This window comes from Alternaria arbusti (genome assembly GCF_024043155.1).
Source record: "Alternaria arbusti strain BMP 1465 chromosome Unknown scaffold_1, whole genome shotgun sequence".
Classification (NCBI taxonomy): Eukaryota; Fungi; Ascomycota; class Dothideomycetes; order Pleosporales; family Pleosporaceae; genus Alternaria; species Alternaria arbusti.
This window is the reverse complement of record NW_026249941.1, coordinates 1,056,341-1,077,153: the sequence shown is the minus strand read 5'-3', so window position 1 is coordinate 1,077,153 and position 20,813 is coordinate 1,056,341. Positions and strand designations below refer to the sequence as shown.

The window sequence follows — 20,813 nt, the reverse complement described above, 5'->3', positions numbered from 1 at the left end:
TTCGTACGTCCAAATCAGTCCTCTCGGTCTCGCCTTATTTTGAGGGTCTACTCAATCGCTGGGAAGACGGCGCGGACCTTCAGGCCGACGGCTCGTACTACGTCGACGCGGATGCGCTTACATTCGAGCATCTACTCAGCTTTATGCGTCGGCCTTCCAGGTTTCCGCTCTACTGGACGAGGAAAGACGGCTTCGACTATGCTCTCTACAGCCGGGTCGAGGCAGAGGCGGACTACTTCATGTTGGAGAGGCTGCGGGACTGGGTCAAGCAGCGCAAGTACCTGCAGGCAGTGGGGACAGTCTTACGTACCAGCAGTGCTCTGAATTACCAGAGTCTAGTTGGCGATGTAGTTATCGAGAAATATGTCGTCAGGAAGGCTGGGCATGTTCTCTGCCCATTGGCATGGCACCATGACGTCAGGAATGACTGTTGGCGCGACGAAGATTGCAGAAAAGCGATGATGGCCAATGGGTTGCCAATGAGCAGCGCACAAGATGAGCTCCTCGTTGCCGTCACGGAGTTCCACTTCAACAATGAGATCTTGGTCAACGACAGTCTATAAAGCTATTGGGCACTAGGCAGTGCAACATGGAAAAACTTGGGTCAAAGAACTGTACCCTGGCGTTCATCTCTTTCGTCGATATCTTTTATAGCTCTCAAGGTTGAGTGGACATTATGTTCTCTACTAGCGGATCACAGACGTGGCTGCTTTGCGTCGAGATCAGGCCTTCGTTATGACGTCGACATTAAAGTTTGCGCATAGCACCTCGAGCCACGATCATTTTCCCAAGAAATAAACAAAATGCGCAAAATATTGCTAAAAGCATTCCCGCTCAGGTTCAAAAGTGACAAATCAGTGTAGTTGTGGATCCTCGCGGATGTAGTCTTTCCCATGCGCAATGATGTACAAGCGCCACATGTTAGCGTCAACGATATCCATCGATACATGAACGGCTAAGTATCTATGTACAACATCCTTCTACGTTCTCATATTGATTGCACATCATCCTACACAGAAACAACAGGACATCTAAAAAAAAACACTCTGTTCACCCAACAACATGGCGACCCAATCCGCAATCAACTGGCCATCGCACTTCCTCCCGGGCACAACCGACAACTTCGTCTCCAACGAGCGCATCGCCAAAGACTTGACCAGCACACAAATCTGGGCCCTACTAGCCAACATCTCAAAATGGGAATCCTACTACAAGAACTGCGCTCAAATCACTCCACCGTCATCCGACGGCACCTTCCTGCACAAAGGCGACGTCTTCAAATTCAGCACTTTTGGATTCCCGCCGCTTACCTGCACGGTCGAGGAGTCGGAGCCGCCGGAGAGTAACGGGCGCGCGGGCAGGTTGGCGTGGAGCTCCAAGACGCCGGATGGGTTGGAGATTTATCATGCGTGGGTTGTGGAGGATCTGGAGGGGCAGAGGGTGAGGATTTTGACACAGGAGAGTCAGATTGGGCAGATTTTCAAGGATTGGGAGGAGCAGAAGCCGAACAAGATGCTCCTAGGACACCAAGATTGGCTGGATGGGCTGATCACTGCAGCGAGTGGCAAGCAGGTTGGAGGAACAAATCTTGAAGCCGTCAACTTTCCGGTGAGGCAATTAGATGCATAGTCCTATATTTCCAAGCAGAGGAAGAGTAGTTCGCCATCACAAGAACAGCAGGGTAAAGCAGTATGAAGTTTCAGAAGTATTATTAGCAGTACACGAAATCCTCTATCGTCATCCCATTTCCGCATCCACGAGGTCATGGCCCGTCGTAGCTGTCAATATCCATACTCGCGTCCTGACGCCGGTCATGGCAAGGAGATGAACGAAGGTCTAAGGAAAGAAAAACATGCTGACCCCGAAAGTGATGTCGCACCAAAGCAAGAAATGAGGACTTGGAGTCCAGTGGAAGAAAGATCGGGAGTACACTGCCTCCCAAGAAAAGCGACCCTGTGATCCACTCAAACCGTTGTGGTACAAGATGCCGCGATATATACTGCTGTTGAAGAGGAAGAAGAGTGAAATGGTGTGCTGCGATGAGAACAGTGCGTAGAGTGACCAGGGTAAGCACTTCGAAGAGTTACCAGACAGTTCTATACATGTGCGGCGACAGTGGTCGAACGAGAAGGACATTCCTTGTAGCAGTGGTTGAAGCTAACGAGGGAGACTGTGGACGACACTTAGGCCGTTGCAACCTTAGCCCAAGTTGTAGCTGTGTGAGCTGGGGATGAGCGAGGAGCATTGTTGTTGCTGGTGGACCAAGTCTTGGGAGCAGACGGGCGCGAAGAGCTGTTGTTGTAAGAACGATCCGTCTGACTTTGGTGCGAGGGCTTGCGCGGGCGATCCTTCGCACTGTTGGTAGAAGTGGTGCTCGGCGTACCAGTCGCTTTGGTCTTCGGCTGCCGGTTGAGCTTTGGGCCGTAGTGCTTCCGCTGGACCGACTTAGTGACAGGCTCACGCATGTTTGCGAGGCGCACAACAACGTCGAACTTTAGCCTGTTCTGTGTGGTCTTCTCGATGTCAAACGCCTCGAGGCGGCGAATGGTGAACGGGTTCTCCAGCTTCTTATGCCTTGGGTGCTGCTCATCTCTAGGCGCGGCCTTCGGTGGTTGATTGGCTGCGAGGTGCGGGACCTTGGACAGCTTGACAGTGGGCAGCGAACCGAATTCCCTGTCTTCAAACAGAGCCTCAGTATCACCGCGAGTGACAGCGTCTGCACCACGATCATCTGCAAAGATTCTCGTCGGGGACGCGCTGGGCAATGACACAGTTGCAGGACCAGTATTTCCTCGAACGTCCAGAGAAGCCTTGGACAAGGCAGCCGGGGCAACCGCACCTTGCTGTGGAGTAGCGACTGGCAGCATTGGAGACGTGCTCGGAAGGGTTGATGAACGGTTGGAACCTGGCTTGTCGAGGAGCTTGTTAAACCTTGCCTGCCACTCCGGGTTCATTGCGAGAGGTCTGGCGCCTAGAGCTTGGCCGCGCGACGGCATGTTTACGTGAGAAGCAGCGGACGTCCCGTTACCAGCTGCTGACGGTGGAAGTCGCACGACAGGCGAGGGCTTCGGAAGCCTCACCAATGGGTGGCCGGCTTCACTGCTGAAAGCAGGGTGTGTCTCTGTCTCGGGAGGCGGAGGAGGCGAGTCTGCTTTGCTTGACACAAAGGTCGACGGAGACGCCGTCGCCTCTGTTGAGGTCTCAGTCGGACGAGGGAAGAAGCGCGATGCGCGAGGACCAGTAGCCTGCTGGAGAGGACCTTGAGTCAGACCTTGCTGAGGCGACGAACCTTCAGCCAAAGGCTTCGTAGTATCGTCCTTTTTCAATGCCTCGGCAAGAGCCAGTTCGGCGGCGACCTTGTCATGCAGCGTCACTTGCGCTTGCCCACGCTGATCTTTGTATACCTCTCGAAGCTCGGGACGGAATTCGCCCTGGCGTTCTCGATCTTGAGCATTCTTCGCTGCGAGGTCCTGGTCATCCTTTTTGATAAGTTCACCAAATGTATCCCAACCGCCGCCAGTGACGTTCCTTGGGGGTGGTCTAGCCGCCCGAGCCGCCGCAGCGTTTTGGGCACGCGACGATCGCTGCGAGTACATGGGTTGCGACGGAGGCAACTGTCTTGCTGGGTGTGATGTCAAGGCCTGAGGAGCTAGGCCTGTGCCAATGGGAGCTGTCGCGGAAGGTGACTGAACAGGAAGTTGCTGCTGGGCACCGGGGCGAGACTGGCCTCTGTAATCGGAGTCGAAGGTACCGTTACCAAGAGCTCGATCTTTTGCGCCGGGAGGACCCCAAACTTGTGATGTCCAAGGTCTAGGTTGAGGTGCTGTAGAAGAAGACTGCGACCAGGTCGGAGGTGCCTGCGGCCTAGGCCCAGAAGGGATAGCGCCGTCTGATTGGTGAGCGATCGCTTGAGATTGTTCAGTTGACAGCCGAGACTTTTCGTTGTCACGAGTGAAGGCGTCAAACGGCGGCGTCGATTGCTGGTTAAGTGATGAAGGAGCAGTCACCGGTGAGGGATTTACTTGAGCATGGCTCGCCTGAGGCGATCTTTTCACCGGGTGAGACTGATGGACCTTCATCATCCCATATTGTGTAACCTCACCCTCGGCAGTCGGTACAGGTGGTTTTGGCGGTGATTGCAATAGCGCAGGAGCAGCCTTGTCTTTCTGTGGGGACTGCTCTGGGCGTGTAGGCGACTGATCCTTGTTTTTGGGCTTGGGTTCAGGCGGTCCCATAGCGGCCAACTTCTTAGCAAGACGTTCTTTCCTCTCTGCCTCTGCCTGCTTCTCGGCTTCCGCATCCTGCTGTTTCTTAAGACGAGCGCGCTCGATCTTCTCAGCCATCAAACGTTTCTGTACCTCGACTGGGTTCTCTGCCGGCGGTGCTGGTGTAGGCGCCGGTACATCTTGTACAGCTGAGGTTACTGAGCCATAGGGTGAAGCCGGGTGTGCATGGGGAACGTTCGGAGACTTCATCTGCTGGAATGGCGATTGTCTGGAAGCTGCAGGATCCGAAGGGTCCACACCGTTGATCGAGTGCGATTCGCGTCGCTCCATGTTCATGGGACCAGTAGGCATGTCTACTCCCCGTGGGTCCATCGACATGCGCCTAGGCATAGTTCCACTAACGTTGGACGAGTTCCTCCTCCTGCCCCAAGTAGGACCATCCGCGCTTGCCCGTGAAGTCTGGAACGCCGCTGAGGGCTCTGCTGGGCCGCCGTCCTGAGAAGGCCTCTGTAGCACGGCGGACGGCTGCTGCCGGTAACCACCCCCAGCATCTCGTCCAGAACCCCGCCGCATGTCATTGTGTACAGGCTCGTAACGACCACTTTGCGAATTGAACAATTCCCGGCCGTCTCTAGTATCTCGGCCGCCGCTTTCGTTGCGCCAGTTGCGATTAAAGTCATCGGGGGCGATCTCCTTCGCGGGAGGTGGGGGCATGGAGTCGTAACCATAGGAATCGCGCTGTGTGTAACGCTGTGGGGGTGGTTGCTGCGCAGGGGGATTGATTTGTATCGGCGACACCTTCTCGACTGGGGGCAGAGGCGCCCATGGTGACTTCTTCTCAGTCGCTGATGGCTTGGCTACTAGAGTTGGTCTTTCTGGCTGACCCTTGAGGACCAGGCTCGACTTTCCAGTACTGGGCTGCGTGTGCGCACCAGGCTTCAAGATGGTTTTGGCACCACCAGTGACGCTCAGTTTGGGTGGGTTCGTGGCTGGAGCTGGGGACGTGGTAGGCTTGGGTGCTTCGGCGGGCGTCTCAGGCTTGAGAATAGTCTTGGGCTCTTCGGCGGGCGGTGGCTGCGTCTCCGGTGGCACCGCAACCGAGGACTTGGTTCCATCCATCCATTGCACTGCTTCCGGGGTCCAGTCTTCCTCGTCATCGTCGATGTCTGCCCACTTGGCCTCCTTGCCTCCTTCGTCTGCCTGTAGGCGTGTTGCAAGGTGTATACCGTACTGCTGCTTCAGTTCTTCGTCGGTGAAGGTTTTGGGCGGGGGAGTTGGGACAGGCTGGTTCTTATTCCAGACTTTGCTCGCATCTGGACCTGCACCTGCGCCATTGGTCTGTCCCAGCGCACGCGGGGCGTTGCCAGCGCCGGATTTCGCTACGAGGCGGGGCTTCGCGGTGAGAATCGATGTCTTGGGCGGAGCTGCCGGGGCTGCTTTCTCCCCCGGTCGTGCAGCAGGCGTGGTCGGAACAGTCTTGGCTAGAAAGCTCTTGGTCACAGATACTGACTTGAACGGCTGTTTCTTGGCTGCTGAGTTGGTCCGCACGTGAACTCCGTCGCGCTTGGACTGGTCGACGCTTCCTGGGCGGCTGATGTCGGTATCTGAGCCACCACTGGCATCTGCTACGGCTTGCGACTCCGCCGCCAGATGTTCGCTCGAGAAGCCATTGAGGTGGGGCTGTTTGGAATCGTGCCGTGATGCATCCGACTGCTTGTTCTCGCCCTGCTACTATTAACACCACGTCCGGATGCGTCTTCCTCGCTACTTACAGCTGCCACATCTCCATCGGCCTTGTCTGACACGTGTGCACTACCAGTGGCGGGTGCACCTGTGCCGTTCACAGTGGGTTTCGTAGGAGACGCTTCTCGTGGGGTCGGTTTCGTGGTCGCTGTGCCCGAGGGCGGTTCGCCGTTGACGGCGGGGGTGTTGGTAGTTGACGCAGAGTCGTCGATGGGCGCAGAACGACCCACCGACTGTGCTTCCTTTACCACATCGTTGGCAACCTGCTCTGCCATAACAGTTTCCGGAACTGAAGTGGCGCAAGACTCAATGTCAGAAAGATGTTCTTGGTCTGATCCAAACAAGGACGTGGGCGTAAGCGGCGCCGACTGCTGCGAGTCGAGCCCGGCCGGACGCCCGCTGTCCTCCACATGCGACATGGGAGCTAAGAAAAGTTGGGGATAATCACCTAATGTCAGATGCTACAAGTCGCCACGGATGTCAAGTCGGCGCTTCCGCAGAGTTGCTATCTGCAAGTTGCTGAGGTGACGCGGCGAGTGCGGAGGTTTCGGAGTGTTTCGCTGGATGGATGCGCGGGCTGGAGGCAGTCGCGAACACGTGCTGGGTCGCGCTGATTCACCGAACGGCGTGGAGTCGCGCTCGGGAGGGGGCGGCGTGAAAGAAGGGGCCCTTTCGTGGTGGGGCGGACTGCGGGTGTGGGTGGGTGTATAGGAGGTTGAGGCGGGTAGCTTGAGTAGCCACGATGGTGAGAGGCGCTAGTCTTGGCACACGCCTGGGGTCCTCTTTGTATCGATTCTGACATCTAGAATGCCCTGGGAGCTATGCGTCACACGGCTGCAGCGACAATCACGATTCAAGCCTGAGCTGCGGAGGTGCGGGCTGGACGAAGCCTGCTGGGAAGACTGGTCGACAGACATCTACTGACACATGCTCACTCCGTGCACGTGAGGTTGTTTGACATGTGTATTTTCAGAAACGAGACGACAAGACCCACTACATTTCCGTAGTACTGCACATGATGTACTACCTTATCCTCGCCCGGGATGACGTTGTCGGCCCCATGAGAGCTGACCAGGCCTCCGCCACCGCACACGTGTGGATGTTGACAAAGAAGAGGGCAGGGTCATTTGCATGATAGGAGAAGAGACTGTCTTGGCTAGATGTTTGATTCACCAACTACACTTTACATATACACATCCGGTCTATTCGCCCGTGACGATGCAGCGCATTCAGAGGACCCGCTTAGTGCTCGTTGTTCTTGTGGTGGCCTGCAAGTGGTGAGTCACATCATCTCGTCAGCGCATCTGAATCGACTTACGGAGATGGAAGTAGTAGTTCTGCGCGTAGCCGATGGCGATCAGGAAGCCAATGACGTGAACGAGGGCTGTACAGGGTCAGTCTGGTGCTCCCATCCGATCTCGCAGGCTGAAGGACAGCGCTCGCGTAGTCTCCTGTCCCGCCGTGTGCACTCACGCCTTGCCGATGGGTTCTTTCCCATGTACTTCTTCTGGTAGCGTCCGAGAAGGCCCTTGGCTTCGGGCTCGGGAGCTGGGCCACGGGGCAGCTTCTCGTAGAAGCTCACGACCTTCTGCATGCGGACAGCATTGGGGGAGGAGCCGATAGCCTGTTTCGTACATCAGCCCTGGTCTGGAATCGCCATTTTGAGAGTCGTCGGGATGCGCCAAGGTTCGCAGTCGGGGTGCTGCGACTGTGGAGGCGTTTGCGGTGGGCCGAAAGTTGCGCGTATGCGATTGCGGGGGTTCGAAGGCGTGCTAGGATAGCGTTTGGAGGGCTCTTACATTGGGAGAAGCAATCTAGAGAGCATTGTCAGCGCCATGCGCGGTCCGAGGGGCAGACAGAAGCCGTACCTTGGGGGGGATGAGGGTCGAGAGACCGCGCTTTTGCATGAAGCTCATCTTGACAGCTGCGGGCCAGTTAGCATCAATTGCACTCTCTCTGCGTGGTGGATCGGATCGGGCGACGTACCAGGGCGGGCAAGACGATGGAGTGGAGATGGAGGTCGTGCGGTCGGTGGTGAGGTTCGAGGAAGAAAGCTGCAGGACGGATTATGCCGGCGCCTTCGCCAAGCAACCACCCCAGCTTCATCCCATTGCATCGACATCACCAGCATTCCCGCTCGCCACGCCGACGACACAACCACCATGGCTGCCCTACCGAGGACAATTGCATCGCGACTGCTCGCCCCCGCCCTGCGGCCCTCCGCGACGAGGGTCATCGCCCCCTCCTTCCGCACCTATGCGACCAACGAGCCCACTCCCCACGGCCACAAGACGAGCTCCGAGGATGCGCCCGCCGTCAAACTCACGAGCGAGTCCACCCAGATCCGCGAGGAAAATGCCGCCGAGGGCATGAGGCACCAGCCAGACTACAACGTCGCCATTGACTACCGGACCTCGTGCGTCAACCGTGGATCAGGATAAGGCGGCATATGGCTAACATGTCCCCAGCAACTTCTCCCCGGTTCCCAAGCGCGTCATGGACGGCAGCGAGCCCGGTGACAGTGTTGCGGCTGCCGTTCTATCCGGCGCCCCCACCGACCTCCAGGCGCGTACTGTTCGGTACGAGACATCCTCCACCCGACGTCGGCCTTCATACTAATTGTTCCCAGCATCTACAAGCCCTCCAAGACAGCCACACAATCCGGCGACTGGAACGCCTCGCACTGGCTGATGGACTGGGACGTCCTCCCCAAGGGCCACCGATGGGAGAACCCGCTCATGGGCTGGCAGTCGTCTGCCGACTTCATGAACGGCCACCGGATACAGTTCAAGTCCAAGGAGGATGCCATCAAATTCGCTAACAAGCAAGGCTACGAGTACTTTGTCCAGGAACCTAACAAGCGGAAGACCGTCCCCAAGGCATATGCCAACTTGTTCAGTCACAGCCCAAAGAAGCTCAAGATCATAACAACCAAGTAAGAGTTTGATTTGGCCAGGCGCGAAACAGCACGTGTACATACTGCATTGAATTACATTTTCAAGATATTTTCCTCCTGGATGCCCCGTATGTTGATGTTGATGTTCGAGCGTCCCGCATGTTGCCTGGCCGCCGCAACACCGTTCTTCCTGACGCGTTTGCAATTTCCTTATTGTCTGAACACTGCACCGGGCCGTCGTAATCCCCATTGACGTCGAATTTAACGAGGCAAACGCACACAGCCGCTAGCCATATATCAATCTTTTCTGCCCCTCCGTCTCTGTCTCTCCTTCATGAACTCCGTCACCGTTGCCGAACCTCTTTGTGCAGCCATGTCTTGGTCACCGGGACTCGAGGTGAAGGGCAGTAGCCCCAGACTGCCCTTCACCTCTGCGCTAACAAAAGCTAGAAGCTATATACAAACTTTTGAGCTTTTGTTTTGGTTCTCCAACCACCAAACTCCCATCACCAGTTAGTATATTGTACAGCTTCAGCGTACCTTTTGCTAATGGCGATCAGCCACACCAGACTACACAGTAGTCATCAAAGCACTTCACCACCTCGCCCACCAGCCAGAAAAGATGGGTCGAGCAGGGTACGAAACTACCTACGTCTGCAGCGACAAGGACTCTGCGGCGGCAGACGCAATTGCCATGCACGAGGTCAAGAGGGCCGAGGCAGCCGCAAGTACATCAGCACCTCCTGACACTACCATGGCACTAACGTACAACAGAAGATCGCGGCCATCGAGGCTGCTGAGGCTGCAGAGGCCAAATTCATCAGGAGCAAGAAGTCTCGTGGAATCGTGGCCGCACGCAAGGCCGCCAAGGACAAAGCCACCTCGCAGGCGGGTGCCTACGAGTCGGAGGGCGACTCAGACAAGACCACAAAGCCCTGACGACTTCCGCGCACCACCAAGACACCTGCGGACGACCGTCTCTCCTCCGCTCATGGTACCCGTCTGGCGACAGTATAAAAGTTGGAACCTGATATTGAAAGAACGATACCCAAGCTTGATCAAAGCTGGTGGCATCTGTCTGGCGGCATATCACATTCGAAACTTGATTTTTGGAGTAAGGAATGGCATTAAAGATACCCAGGCTTAGTTAAGCAATATGAAAGGTCATGAATTCGTAACAGTCTACCTCATCGCTCCACTCTAGTCTACTAGTCTCCTCTCAACTATGCTCTGCCTCTTTGCCTTGACTGCAGCAGCTCCCTTGATTGCTGTCCTGGTAGCGTCGAAGAACTTGTTCGCCATCTTCTGTACACCCGTCTGCAAGTTGGGGTGTTCACCATCGTCTGTGTCCTTGACTGCGTCAAAGTCGGCGAAGTTGTCCACGAAGTAGACAGGGCTCTTCACATTGCTCTTCTTAGGCATGTGCGTAGCCATGTAAGCGTTGAGGTCTTTGATGCCTTGAACGGCCTGGGCATTGAAGCGCGCGGGGTCCAATGGAAGTAGGTTGGAGACGACGATCTGCATGTTGGGATTCTTCTTCCGCATTTGTGCGATAAGAATGTCGTACGAGGCGATTATGTCGTTGATAGGCCTCTTGCCGATGAGAACATCGTTGGTACCGAGGAGCATGAGAACGACATCCGGAGGGTTCTTGTCGAGCCAGCCAGGCAATTGACTGTTCTTGACAATGTCGGCGGCTTGGAATCCGGGGTGACCTTCGTGATCCTGGTCGATGTTGGTCCCACTGCAGGTGCTCTTTTGGCCACCGACAAAGTCAAAGTTCGTCACACCTGCATCCCTAAGCTTGGTTTGGAGGTTTGCGCGCCAGCATCGCTTGAATATGAGTCAGTGGATGCAAACTTGAAGTGAGGAAGGTGGGATACGTACCGAGACAATGGAAGCACCAAATGGCATGACCTTGACTGTCTTTTGAGCGCAGACTTCGCTGGCAAGGGTCAGGAGCCCGAGGGCGAGGGCGGAGATCTTGACCATCTTGTATATGGATAGAGTATAGAAGTGGTGAAGATTGTTCGGTGGTTGTCTGAGTAGTTGACCGGTAATCAAGAATTCGAGAAGAGGAAGGCCGCGGGATTATGTATTAATAGCAGCGCGCAGTCGAGCCGTCGGTTGTGGAAATCCGTGCGCGTGGGAAACCCCTCGTGCGTTGTCCCGTTTGTTATCGCGATGCCCGGTAAGGTCCAGAGCGTAAGGCGGCAGGAGCTTTGCGTGACCCGTGAAATGAGGCCAATGTATTTAGCAATCACCGAGTTCAAAGGGCCGTTATGATAGATTCCGCGAACGTGTAGATATTTATTCCGAAAAAGTATAGTGAGCCAGGGGGCGAAGCAATATAAGTTATGGATAGTTCGTAGCAGTAGTAGCAAAGTAAACCTTGAATGTTGCTTGCTTGTGATATCAACATCCAGGGATGTGAACCGGCACCTTATATCTAATTCCCAGACACAGTACGGTGCACGCTAGACGTGATCAGACGACGACGGCGGAGTAGACTGGCCGCTGTTTCCAGGCCTTAGCCCCACCCACCCCGCCCTTGCTCGTCGCCTAGAGTCAAGAAACAAAAGGCCGGGTGCGGCGTACATGTGCTGGTCGCCGTGGAAGGAGGAAGCGGCTGTGCCTGGCTCAGGAAGGCTGGCTGTACCACCCCTGTCAAGACCGTATCGGGAATAGATGACGCTAGAGTAGTCAGAACGCTTGGTCGGTTTGGGGAGACGGGAGACTAGATTGTAGGTCCAGATTACACTGTGCCGCTCGGGGGGCTTTGCGTTGTTGGTAATGCGGTGAACGGTATGCGTCTCCCCATGCTATACGCTCAGTATCGAAGGACGTGAAGCCAGTCATAAACAACAACAACAAAGACAACACGCCGCAGTCACCCACGCCACAGCCAGTAGCAGGACCCGGTCGCAACAACTTTCGTGAGGTCTTCCAAATTGAGCCTACAGGGTCTCAGAGGTCTAGCCTCTGCCGTCATAGAACCCTGCCGCGCGTGGAGCTTCCTAGCAATCTAACCATACGAGAAAGCCTGTCGGCAGATGAGCTTAAGATAGCTGCAGGGACCCTAAGCGTACGAAAAAAACGGAGCACGAGCACAACACTTCGCGAAGATGTGTTCAAGGGTATGGTAGAAGGAATTCTTCCCATTGGTCTTTGCGACGTTGCGCCGCTACCACTTTGCTGAAAACAAAAGAGCAAGGGTGGATTTGGAACACTTCTGCGGTCGACAGGAAACGTGCGTGACACTGTCCGTGACAGAACGGCCGCTCCGCGATGCGATGGCGGGGGTGGAAACCTACAATGACAGCTGATGACGGACTAGATTCCTCGAGACCGAATTCTCGAGGCAGGATTGCATCCAAGCGCCATCGTATTGAAGCAAGCTACTCACGTTCTCGACGTCGCGCTGCAGGACAATGTGTCTCACGAGACTGTCGTACCATCAAGTTGGGAGCCATGTCGCAGATAACTCCGCGGGAAAGGACACTTGAATGTCCGGCCAGCATCATCGGCGGCGTACGGCATCGTGGTGTTGGTCGGTCCTTAGTCGAAGGAGAGGATGTGGTGTGTCTGACCGGGACAAGATCAACTTCCGTGGCTTACGCCCTCTCGCTAAACCACCGGCTCAAGTGCTGCAACATGTCCCCTATACCTGAACGGGACGCAAGCCATCTCCACGTGCTACGACCTGCAGGTTCGCGCAGAGGGGCAAAAGGCCGCATTATCGGCGTTGGACAGAAGATTGCACTGTCAGCACTATGCCTGCACGCATCGTGGTGTGGTAGCTCGAGTGCTCCCGAGGTTGATCTTTCACGAACCTGCAGCAATCAGCATCATGCTCGCTATCTAGCTTCGCCCTCCTCCGCAGCTCCGCCTCTGCGCTCGAACAACATCAACACCAACACCAAGATCGTCTTCAGCCAGCCTTGCGCTTGGATCGCAGCGTAGATCGCATCCAGAACAGCGCTAGGTGGCCGCTCCGCTGGCGATAGCGCGCTGTCGCTTAAACCTGGTGACCTGGCGTCTGGGCTCGCCCGGACGATCAATTATAGATTCTGCGCTTCGCTTTCGTATACAAGCCTGGAGTTTGGTTATACATCGGCGCATTGCAGTTCTGAGATGGATTTTACAAGTCTCGTGGACAGGGCAGTGTATGCAGGGACTCTGAAGTGCGTCTATACTACTGCAATGATGCATCGGTACAGAGCTTAAACACTTGCATGTGCACAGGGTACGTGCTGGCGGGCCATAGCCGAGCGGGATCGAGGGTCAAATCGCGAATCGAAGCCGACTGAGCAGAAGATCTTCAGTGTAGAAAACGTCATTGGTGATTAAGGTTTGGTAGTCTACATCCACTGAAGAACTTACATTGAACATCGACGATGTTCAGCGGGCGAAAGTAGGTTCAGGTAAACCATCTTCTAATCATCAGCATATTAGCATTACAAGCATAGCCAGGCCGCGGGACTTGCGACCGCAAGGCGACCCGTGGTCCGGCCGCACTCCTACACAGTACAACTTAGGCTATCTATGCAGTCCTTCAAATCTAACACGACTGCGCCTCAACGGCTGGCTCAAGGCATTCATCACAGCCTATATTTCTTGTGAGCACGGGCCGAGAGCAGGAGTAACACCATACGTTGTTTTCGGGAAGATTGCAACCATCTACCAATGACGTTCTGTCAAGGAGTGATCAACGCATGGCTGAAACAGCCCAATCTTGTTGCTCCCACTCCAACATAATAGACTGCTCCCTAAGATCGTCACGAAGAGACACCGCTCTACTATGACGACACATCGAGATGAAGCAAGTTTGTAGATGTAGCAGATTCGTACGGGATATCGATGCGAGATATGAAGCGTCTACGTTTCAGTCGTCGCTACAAAGTTTACTCTTGGTGTAGCTTTTGTGAAGTAGAGGGGAAGGAACGTATCGGATGTCTCGGCCGGCGACCTGTTTCGTTATGAAGGACTATGGCAGGTATGACGAGAGTTTTTACAATATTGGGCCTTGGTTCTATCGGTGACTGCACAGGTATCCATCAACCATACTCGGCAAAGTTTGTGTTGTGGAAGACTGAAAGACTTTTTTGCACTTCTACATGCGCTATTGTATCGTACACTGTATACATTTGAGATGACACGCCCATATATTGGGGTGCTTCGGATTTTGCCATCTGCCTGCAACAAGCTAGACATAAATCATCGTACTTGGTAAACCCATGCCCCCTGTACTGTGGTAGATTGGACTAGAACATAAAGGAACATATCTCAATCCTAGGATCATGCATAAGTTGCAATGACAGGTAGGCGTGCAATGATAATCGACAGAAGAGAATGTCCATCTATAAGGCGGTTGCAGAAGACTGGTGAAAATAGTAACGATCTGGCTTCTCATACGTATGCCTGTATAGTCATAGCGAAGATCTATAGATGGTAGTCAGTAAAGGCTAATGAAGAGACAGCCGATAAACTCTGACCGACCAGATTGACTTACGTGATAATCGACTCACAAATCAGACCCTGAAATATCGCTGATCAGGCTGGGTCCGATCACTGAGTCCTGCGTCTCAGTTTGCGCTTCGGGTTGGGTTTGACCCGGAGGCAAACATTGTCCAGACGCGAGTATGTTCATGCCGTCAAAGAGGTCATCCTGAGGAGATTCATAGATATTATCAGTACCGTCTAGGCCGTACGATTGCGGAGGATCGTCAGAGTAAAGAGCGTTGGAGACGAGGGAGTGTCGGTCCGCCACCTGTTTTTCGGCGCTCGACTGTCGATATTGCGCAACTGGTATGATGGACATCCCTTCATTCTCCTCGATGAGTGGCTCGGGGCCTGTGTTGCTGGGGTTTTCCTTATCATCATGCTCATAGTTCAGTGGTGACGCTTCCATTGCTTCGCGCGCTAGCTGGTCTTCAAGTTTCTCTTGAAAGATTTCGAAGGCCTCGCCTGGAAGGACAGGCCAATAGTCTCGATCGTGGTTGAGGTATCTCTTTCCTGGAGGATAGTGCCAGACATCCATCCCTTCGCGGTGTCGAATGCCATGGCCAGTAGCATCAGCTATAAGCAGCAAGCGCGGGGGTGAGAGGGCGACAGTAGCTGCATTCTGTCAGTAAGTCTGAATGTCGAGAGGAAGCTGGCCACCTACAAGCGCTGGACTCAATGTTGTTACCGTCCTCCACACTAGCGAATACAGGCGCACCACTGGAGTCTAAGTCCAACGCATCGGATGTATCGTAGTCGGCGGGGCGCGATCGCCACCCATGGACTGCTTTGGACCTCTTCGCTCCTTTGGGATTGGAAGATGCATCATGTCCGGAATTTGCACGCTTACGAGAGAGCTTCTTGCGTTTGTTGCTCGAGATCGGTCTGTCGTCATCATCGCTCGAGATGACAAGATACTTGTCCTGAGGGTGTTTACCCATATCATACGATGCCTTGATACCCGAGACATTGCGCGTAGACCGTCTCGTACCCTCGGTAGGTACTGGTCGCGACTTGGACTCCTTGCGCGCCTTGCTCTTCGTCTTTCGCTTCGGTATCTCCTCCTCATCTTCTCCCTCGCTTTGTGCATCGTCCGACTCGGTTTTATCAGCGTCAGTATCGAGGATGCTAGAAGCCTCACTTGAATCGCCCGACTCGGGGACTAGCTTTTCTCCGTGTGCCGAGCGACGTTTGGCAGCCTGAGAGGGTCGAACGGCATCGTCCATGGGGTGGTACTTCACATCGTATACGAGCTTACTCTGTGTTCGGCTGCGCAAGCTATAAGACGAGGTAGGTACGGCGGAAGCGGGTGGTGTCATCGGTGACTTATTGGATTCGACGACATTCTCAACGCCAGCACCAGGCGGAGGACTGGTGCTGCTGTCCCTGTTTCCAGAAGATGGCGTGATTTGCTGTATACATTAATCAAACTATACCACAGAATGAGGGACGGACTTACCGGTGTCTTCACAGGATCGGGAACACCTTGACCGCTCTCCTCTGGGTGGAGAAAGACAGTACTGCCACTGCTGATTGTTTCGCTGGAATGACTGGAGCCGCGTCGTTCGGAAGCTTCTTCAGACGCAATCGGGGGTTTCCTGGCATCATCGAGCGATTCACTTGCGTGACGCGATCCATTAGCGGTTTCTTCTCGGGTGATGCTTGCATCTGCTTGGACAAGCAACTGTGTCGCGTTAGTGTAGCCTACGCGGGAAGTGAATGATTCACTCACAACGTTATCTCCTTGTGTAGTCTCACCCGTCACTTGAGGGTCATCTTCTATGAATGAGGAGAAATTGATCGAGTCAGCTGTACTCGCATGCGACGAAGCCATTTGGGTAGCTGAGGGTAGTGATCGTAGAGGAGGTTAGCGAAGCTCATGCGAGTGGAGATCGGGGGAGAAACTGAGAGATGATAACGCGTGGGGAGTGAATATGCATCGCAAGGCAGGTGCGCTGAACGCGTCGGACACGCGCTCCAGCGTTCCTTCCCTGTTTTGCACTCTTGTGGTTCTGAGGAAGGAGCGAGTGAAAACATCGCCCCGGGCAGATGCCGGGATTCACTGAGCACAACTTCGAAGGACTTATCATAGAACAATGACTATGCTTGAAGCCGGTATGACGTGGAGCAATCGGTCACATCAGTCGGACAACAATAACTATGGTAATGCACTATGAACAAATCAACAGTCTCCCAACGAACGTAAATTGTCTTCGCGACAGAATGCATGAATAATTTGGAGATAGATTGAATACGCTAGAAGATAGCAACGATGCTTCGCTGTAAGACGCCGACACCCAAGAGATATTTAATGATGCATGTGGATATAAGCCCTTGCCCTCCATTTTCGTCCCCAACATGATGCATGAAAACAGACACATGCACCCGCAATGCATTCGAAACGCCGTGATGAGAGGAATGGCTGAGATGGAAATCGCTTGAACGCATGAAAGTAAATGACAAAAGGATGGAACCAAGAAGATCAGCCTCGACGATTCAGTCGCGAAGTTAGCCGTACAGGCGGCAGTACGAAGTCGTCATCATCGTCCTCGTCATCAACCTCAATGTCGACGATCTTCAGTGGTTGTGGGGTAGTCACAGGCTGTGTTGCCAATGTGGTCTTGGGTTGAGCATCGAGTTCGGGTGGTGGTGGTACTGATTGCGAAGTGTCTTTCCGGTATGTCATCTCGGGCTCTAGGGAAGACACGGATGTGTCGGAGGTCTCGTGCGCCTGTAATTCAGGTGGATGTTGTGCCTTGCGTGCGTTGCATTTCTCCACCTCCATCTTTGCCGTCTCCAACACAGTCTCAAAGTTCTTTCGCACTCCTTCCAGCTCTGTTCTGCAGTCGCCGTCACGTAAGGTGAGATGCGCCGACTTCTCGCACAGCTCTTGGGCTTGCTCTAATGTTTTGTCCGAGGTATCGAACAGCACGACAGGTGTCTCTACACCACTGGTGACACCCAGTCTGCCGCTTCTCCTCGCCGCCGATCTTGCGCGTAATGATGACATGCGGGCTCGGTAGTTGATTTTGGATAGGTCGATCTCTTCGTCGTCGTCGTCCATGTCGTCCTCCTCTGCGCTTGACTCTGCCTGGGTGGCCATCTCATTCATTCTGGCCTCCATCTTGGCCTTACGTAACATGTTGCGTCCGGTCCCTATTGCCCGCACGAGCAGTTCAAACGACTTCTGCATGTCTCCATCGTAGTCGACAACCACCATGGTTCGAGGGCGATGGCGGGCAGTGCCAGGTTCGTGGCCGGACGAGACGGAATGTGACTTTCGTTTGCGACTTGTGACGGCGTCTGGAGGTGTTGCGTTCGAAGGCGCTGCGTCCTCTGCGATGGCGTCTAGTGCTGGTCGTATGGACGCGGTGGAGTCGGTCCGCTTCCCGAACGGCGACTGTGATACGGGCACTTTCGTATTATCGGCCTGCATGGCCGTGACCTTCTCTTGGATGCTGGCAATGTCCTGCAGCCATTGCGGCAGGTTGTCCTGGAGGAACACGAACGACTTCTCAATGTCGGACATGGTGGGCGAGGATTGATCGGGGATTCGGGGTTAAGCGGCACGAGTGGTGGTGGTGGCAGGGACGGATGCAGACGGGTTATTGCATAGAGCAACGACGGCGACGAAGTTGACGTGAGTGTCGACCAGCGAGCAGTGAGGCGGTGGATGTGGATTAGGGGAGCAGAAAGGGCGTGGTCGGGGTACGTGTGCAGTGTTGGGCGGAGAAATAGTGGCAGACGATCAGCGATTACTTATGGGGAGAGACGGCTGACGGGCAGGGAGTGCGTCTGCTACGAGATGCGATCAACGGGGCCAGACTCACAGACCCAACGGAGTCGTGTCTGCCGGCATGCGAGTGGGACGATGGTGGTACAAGGCCACGGCGGTGCATTGCATCAAGAAGAAAGAGGGGGCAGCCAGAAAGCAACGAGACGGCCTTGCATGGGCGCGGGTGCAAGGTGCAGGGAGGATACTCCGCTTGCAAGAGGTATGGGGTACCGCAGCAACGGTTCGTCGACCCTTGGCGGTGATCGAACAGGGCGCTCGGCCTTATTGCAGACGAGTCGCCTGATTACAAGATTCAATTGCCTCACCCCTTGCGCGCCCGCGTGTGTCGTCGTTGCGCGGCCACATGGCCGACGCCGTACAAGATCGATCCCACTGTCACCGTGTTTCGCATGGCTTCACGATAACGCACCTACACACCTCACCTGTCGCAATATACTAGCCGGCAGGGGCACCGCTTGATAGACTGGCTCGCATGCACATGATCTCCTCCAGTTGCGATGACAGCGCGAAACATCCATCTCGGAGCACACCCGCCGCCCGTCTAACGGTGCCAGCTCACCCCCATCCATCGACCTTGGCGATAGCGCGCATATGAGTTCCGCCCGGCGGCTATTACCTCCAGTAAGCACGATGGCGGCGCGTCCTATACCCGTGCCGCAGCGCCTCAGCCGAAACGAAAACAGGGTGCCCTTTGGCTTCTTTGCAACTTTGCGAATTGCCTACCAAATGCGGTAGTCGCAACGAGCATCCCACATGTCCGTATCGTCGTCCGTACTCATCCGTTCTTCCCAAAGTGTCCACGCACATGACGCAGACACGTCCACGATCTTGGTCCTGTGTAAGATGATGACTTGCTGTGCACAGTCCAGTGACCGACCTGCTTGTGCTCGCGAACGATGCCCGGCTAGGAAGGCGGGTGCGCGCACCTGACCTGTTGAAATGCGTACCCAATACCGTTGGACTGCTAACCGTTGAAGCTTACCACACAAACAGCTGTGCGCCTGAACGTTAACGCACACATCATTATTTAGATTGGCCGCCTAGGTTGATCCCAGGCAGTTGACAACTACGCACCGCATCGATTACTCCTTCAGGCAACCTGGCGACTGAAATAGCGCACCCTTGTCATGCGGGTAAGGGGCCTGCTCAACACGCGTTTCGTTTCGCACGTCTGCTTTTTGATGTCATCAGCCCGACGACTTGCGATGAACAAATCTCTTGCCCAGGTTTCATCTCCGTATAGGAGGAAGAAAAACATCTTGCCTGTGTATGTTGCCCTACGCAATTAAAAGCAGCTCCTCTTACCCGGCAATGCTAAACCGTGCTCAACAAATTTGCCATCTGTAGGCGACTATTCAAATCAACAAGGGCCATGGTCGTGGTCGCCGACCTGAGCCACATTTTGGGGAAGACTGCATCGGAACCACCCATGTGCATCCAGCAAGGGTCCACGGTCTCTGTGACAAACGAGTTACACAGCACAACATACGCTCGGCCCGATCAAGGCACCGAATAATGCCTGGGAACTCGTGGTATTGTTTCGAACATTCGAAATACTAGAACTCTTTCGAAACCATATTCATGCGTGCCGTTGGACAGCGCCCTTACGGCCAGAGCTCCTCAGTCCTCCATCCAGCGTTGGCCCTTGCGCTCTCGTCGAATGTGTATCTAAATCTCCGTGCCTTTGCTGGGTCGCTGAGATCCGTCTGCTCCACTGAGTCTGGCACAATCACCACAAGGCGGAAATTCTTGCGTGCCACGGGGTCTTGCAAATCGTCGACCTTTGAGCCAAGGGCAAGGTTCTTGTCGTCAAATGGTTTGGAGGTTGGCTGGCCGGGTGGAGGGTTCTTGAATGAGCCTGAGATGATTTATTAGCGATTTGCAAAGTACAGTAGACAGCGGCCATTTTTACCTTTGATGCCAGGACTCTGGTTACCAAAGAAACCAGTCAGCTCCCTTTTCCAGCTGAAGTCGCCTTCCTTGCCCTCATCGACGATCCTCATCCTCTTTCCCAGCTCGCTTTTGACAGTCCTTACACCACTGCTCTCGTCATCGCCCTCAATATCGGGTGCAATGATGAAAGCCCTTCCCTTGATCCGCCATTGTGTACCGGTATCAGCGTTCCAGTACACAGCCTCTACAGGGCCTCCACCACCACTGCCCTGCACCTGTTCGCTGCTCTCAGCGTGCCCCGCACTCGTCGCGAATATCTGTCCGACCTTCTCCATGCGAACATCCGTTGTGAATGTTGGGCAATCGCTCTGGTAGACCTGAGGATTGCGCTCTGCATCGTTGTGCTTGTTCTCCGGAAGCTCGGCCCAGAAACCGCGGTGGATGCAGTATCGCACGCGGGGCACGAAGGGTGTAGGCGAGCCCTTGGGGGCTGCATCGAGCGTTCCCAATACGAATTCAGGCGATTTCATCTTTGAGATATGCTCGCTGAACAGGGACTTCCATGGCGCAGGCGGGAGGGCCGATGCTGAGGGTGCGGTGGTAGACATGGTGCGTAGGAAGCGCGAAAGGCGGCGGGATGCTGTGCGTGAAGCTATGATGGCTGTAATGAGTAGATGATACTGTGTTAGTCGTGATGATGGAAGTCAATTGAGCTCTGAAGCTACAGACTATTTGATGTGTCGGAGAATGATGTCGT

General features: G+C 54.6%; 9 protein-coding genes across 9 annotated transcripts; 3 read left to right on the top strand and 6 right to left on the bottom strand.

The window, feature by feature from the left end:
- Positions 1-1,062: 1,062 nt before the first annotated feature.
- Positions 1,063-1,629, top strand: J4E86_000387 (uncharacterized protein; the record flags this gene model as incomplete). The annotated part of the gene is made up of 1 exon (XM_051440961.1): positions 1,063-1,629. The coding sequence occupies one exon, from the start codon at positions 1,063-1,065 to the stop codon at positions 1,627-1,629; it is 567 nt and encodes a 188-aa protein (XP_051307132.1).
- Positions 1,630-2,183: 554 nt separating this feature from the next.
- On the bottom strand, positions 2,184-6,388 carry J4E86_000386 (uncharacterized protein; the record flags this gene model as incomplete). The annotated part of the gene is made up of 2 exons (XM_051440960.1): positions 2,184-5,951; positions 5,999-6,388. 2 exons carry the CDS (start codon positions 6,386-6,388, stop codon positions 2,184-2,186), a joined length of 4,158 nt encoding a protein of 1,385 aa, XP_051307131.1.
- An 823-nt stretch (positions 6,389-7,211) lies between these two features.
- Positions 7,212-7,885, bottom strand: J4E86_000385 (uncharacterized protein; the record flags this gene model as incomplete). The annotated part of the gene is made up of 5 exons (XM_051440959.1): positions 7,212-7,237; positions 7,288-7,353; positions 7,443-7,593; positions 7,769-7,783; positions 7,838-7,885. The coding sequence occupies 5 exons, from the start codon at positions 7,883-7,885 to the stop codon at positions 7,212-7,214; spliced, it is 306 nt and encodes a 101-aa protein (XP_051307130.1).
- A 246-nt stretch (positions 7,886-8,131) lies between these two features.
- Positions 8,132-8,908, top strand: J4E86_000384 (uncharacterized protein; the record flags this gene model as incomplete). The annotated part of the gene is made up of 3 exons (XM_051440958.1): positions 8,132-8,385; positions 8,438-8,548; positions 8,599-8,908. 3 exons carry the CDS (start codon positions 8,132-8,134, stop codon positions 8,906-8,908), a joined length of 675 nt encoding a protein of 224 aa, XP_051307129.1.
- A 579-nt stretch (positions 8,909-9,487) lies between these two features.
- Positions 9,488-9,804, top strand: J4E86_000383 (uncharacterized protein; the record flags this gene model as incomplete). Its single annotated transcript, XM_051440957.1, has 2 exons — positions 9,488-9,568; positions 9,640-9,804. 2 exons carry the CDS (start codon positions 9,488-9,490, stop codon positions 9,802-9,804), a joined length of 246 nt encoding a protein of 81 aa, XP_051307128.1.
- A 261-nt stretch (positions 9,805-10,065) lies between these two features.
- On the bottom strand, positions 10,066-10,857 carry J4E86_000382 (uncharacterized protein; the record flags this gene model as incomplete). Its single annotated transcript, XM_051440956.1, has 2 exons — positions 10,066-10,698; positions 10,753-10,857. 2 exons carry the CDS (start codon positions 10,855-10,857, stop codon positions 10,066-10,068), a joined length of 738 nt encoding a protein of 245 aa, XP_051307127.1.
- A 3,532-nt stretch (positions 10,858-14,389) lies between these two features.
- Positions 14,390-16,201, bottom strand: J4E86_000381 (uncharacterized protein; the record flags this gene model as incomplete). Its single annotated transcript, XM_051440955.1, has 4 exons — positions 14,390-14,982; positions 15,032-15,779; positions 15,827-16,051; positions 16,100-16,201. The coding sequence occupies 4 exons, from the start codon at positions 16,199-16,201 to the stop codon at positions 14,390-14,392; spliced, it is 1,668 nt and encodes a 555-aa protein (XP_051307126.1).
- Positions 16,202-16,849: 648 nt separating this feature from the next.
- On the bottom strand, positions 16,850-17,896 carry J4E86_000380 (uncharacterized protein; the record flags this gene model as incomplete). Its single annotated transcript, XM_051440954.1, has 1 exon — positions 16,850-17,896. The coding sequence occupies one exon, from the start codon at positions 17,894-17,896 to the stop codon at positions 16,850-16,852; it is 1,047 nt and encodes a 348-aa protein (XP_051307125.1).
- A 1,871-nt stretch (positions 17,897-19,767) lies between these two features.
- J4E86_000379 (uncharacterized protein) lies at positions 19,768-20,664 on the bottom strand (the record flags this gene model as incomplete). The annotated part of the gene is made up of 2 exons (XM_051440953.1): positions 19,768-20,021; positions 20,076-20,664. The coding sequence occupies 2 exons, from the start codon at positions 20,662-20,664 to the stop codon at positions 19,768-19,770; spliced, it is 843 nt and encodes a 280-aa protein (XP_051307124.1).
- Between the last annotated feature and the right edge of the window lie 149 nt (positions 20,665-20,813).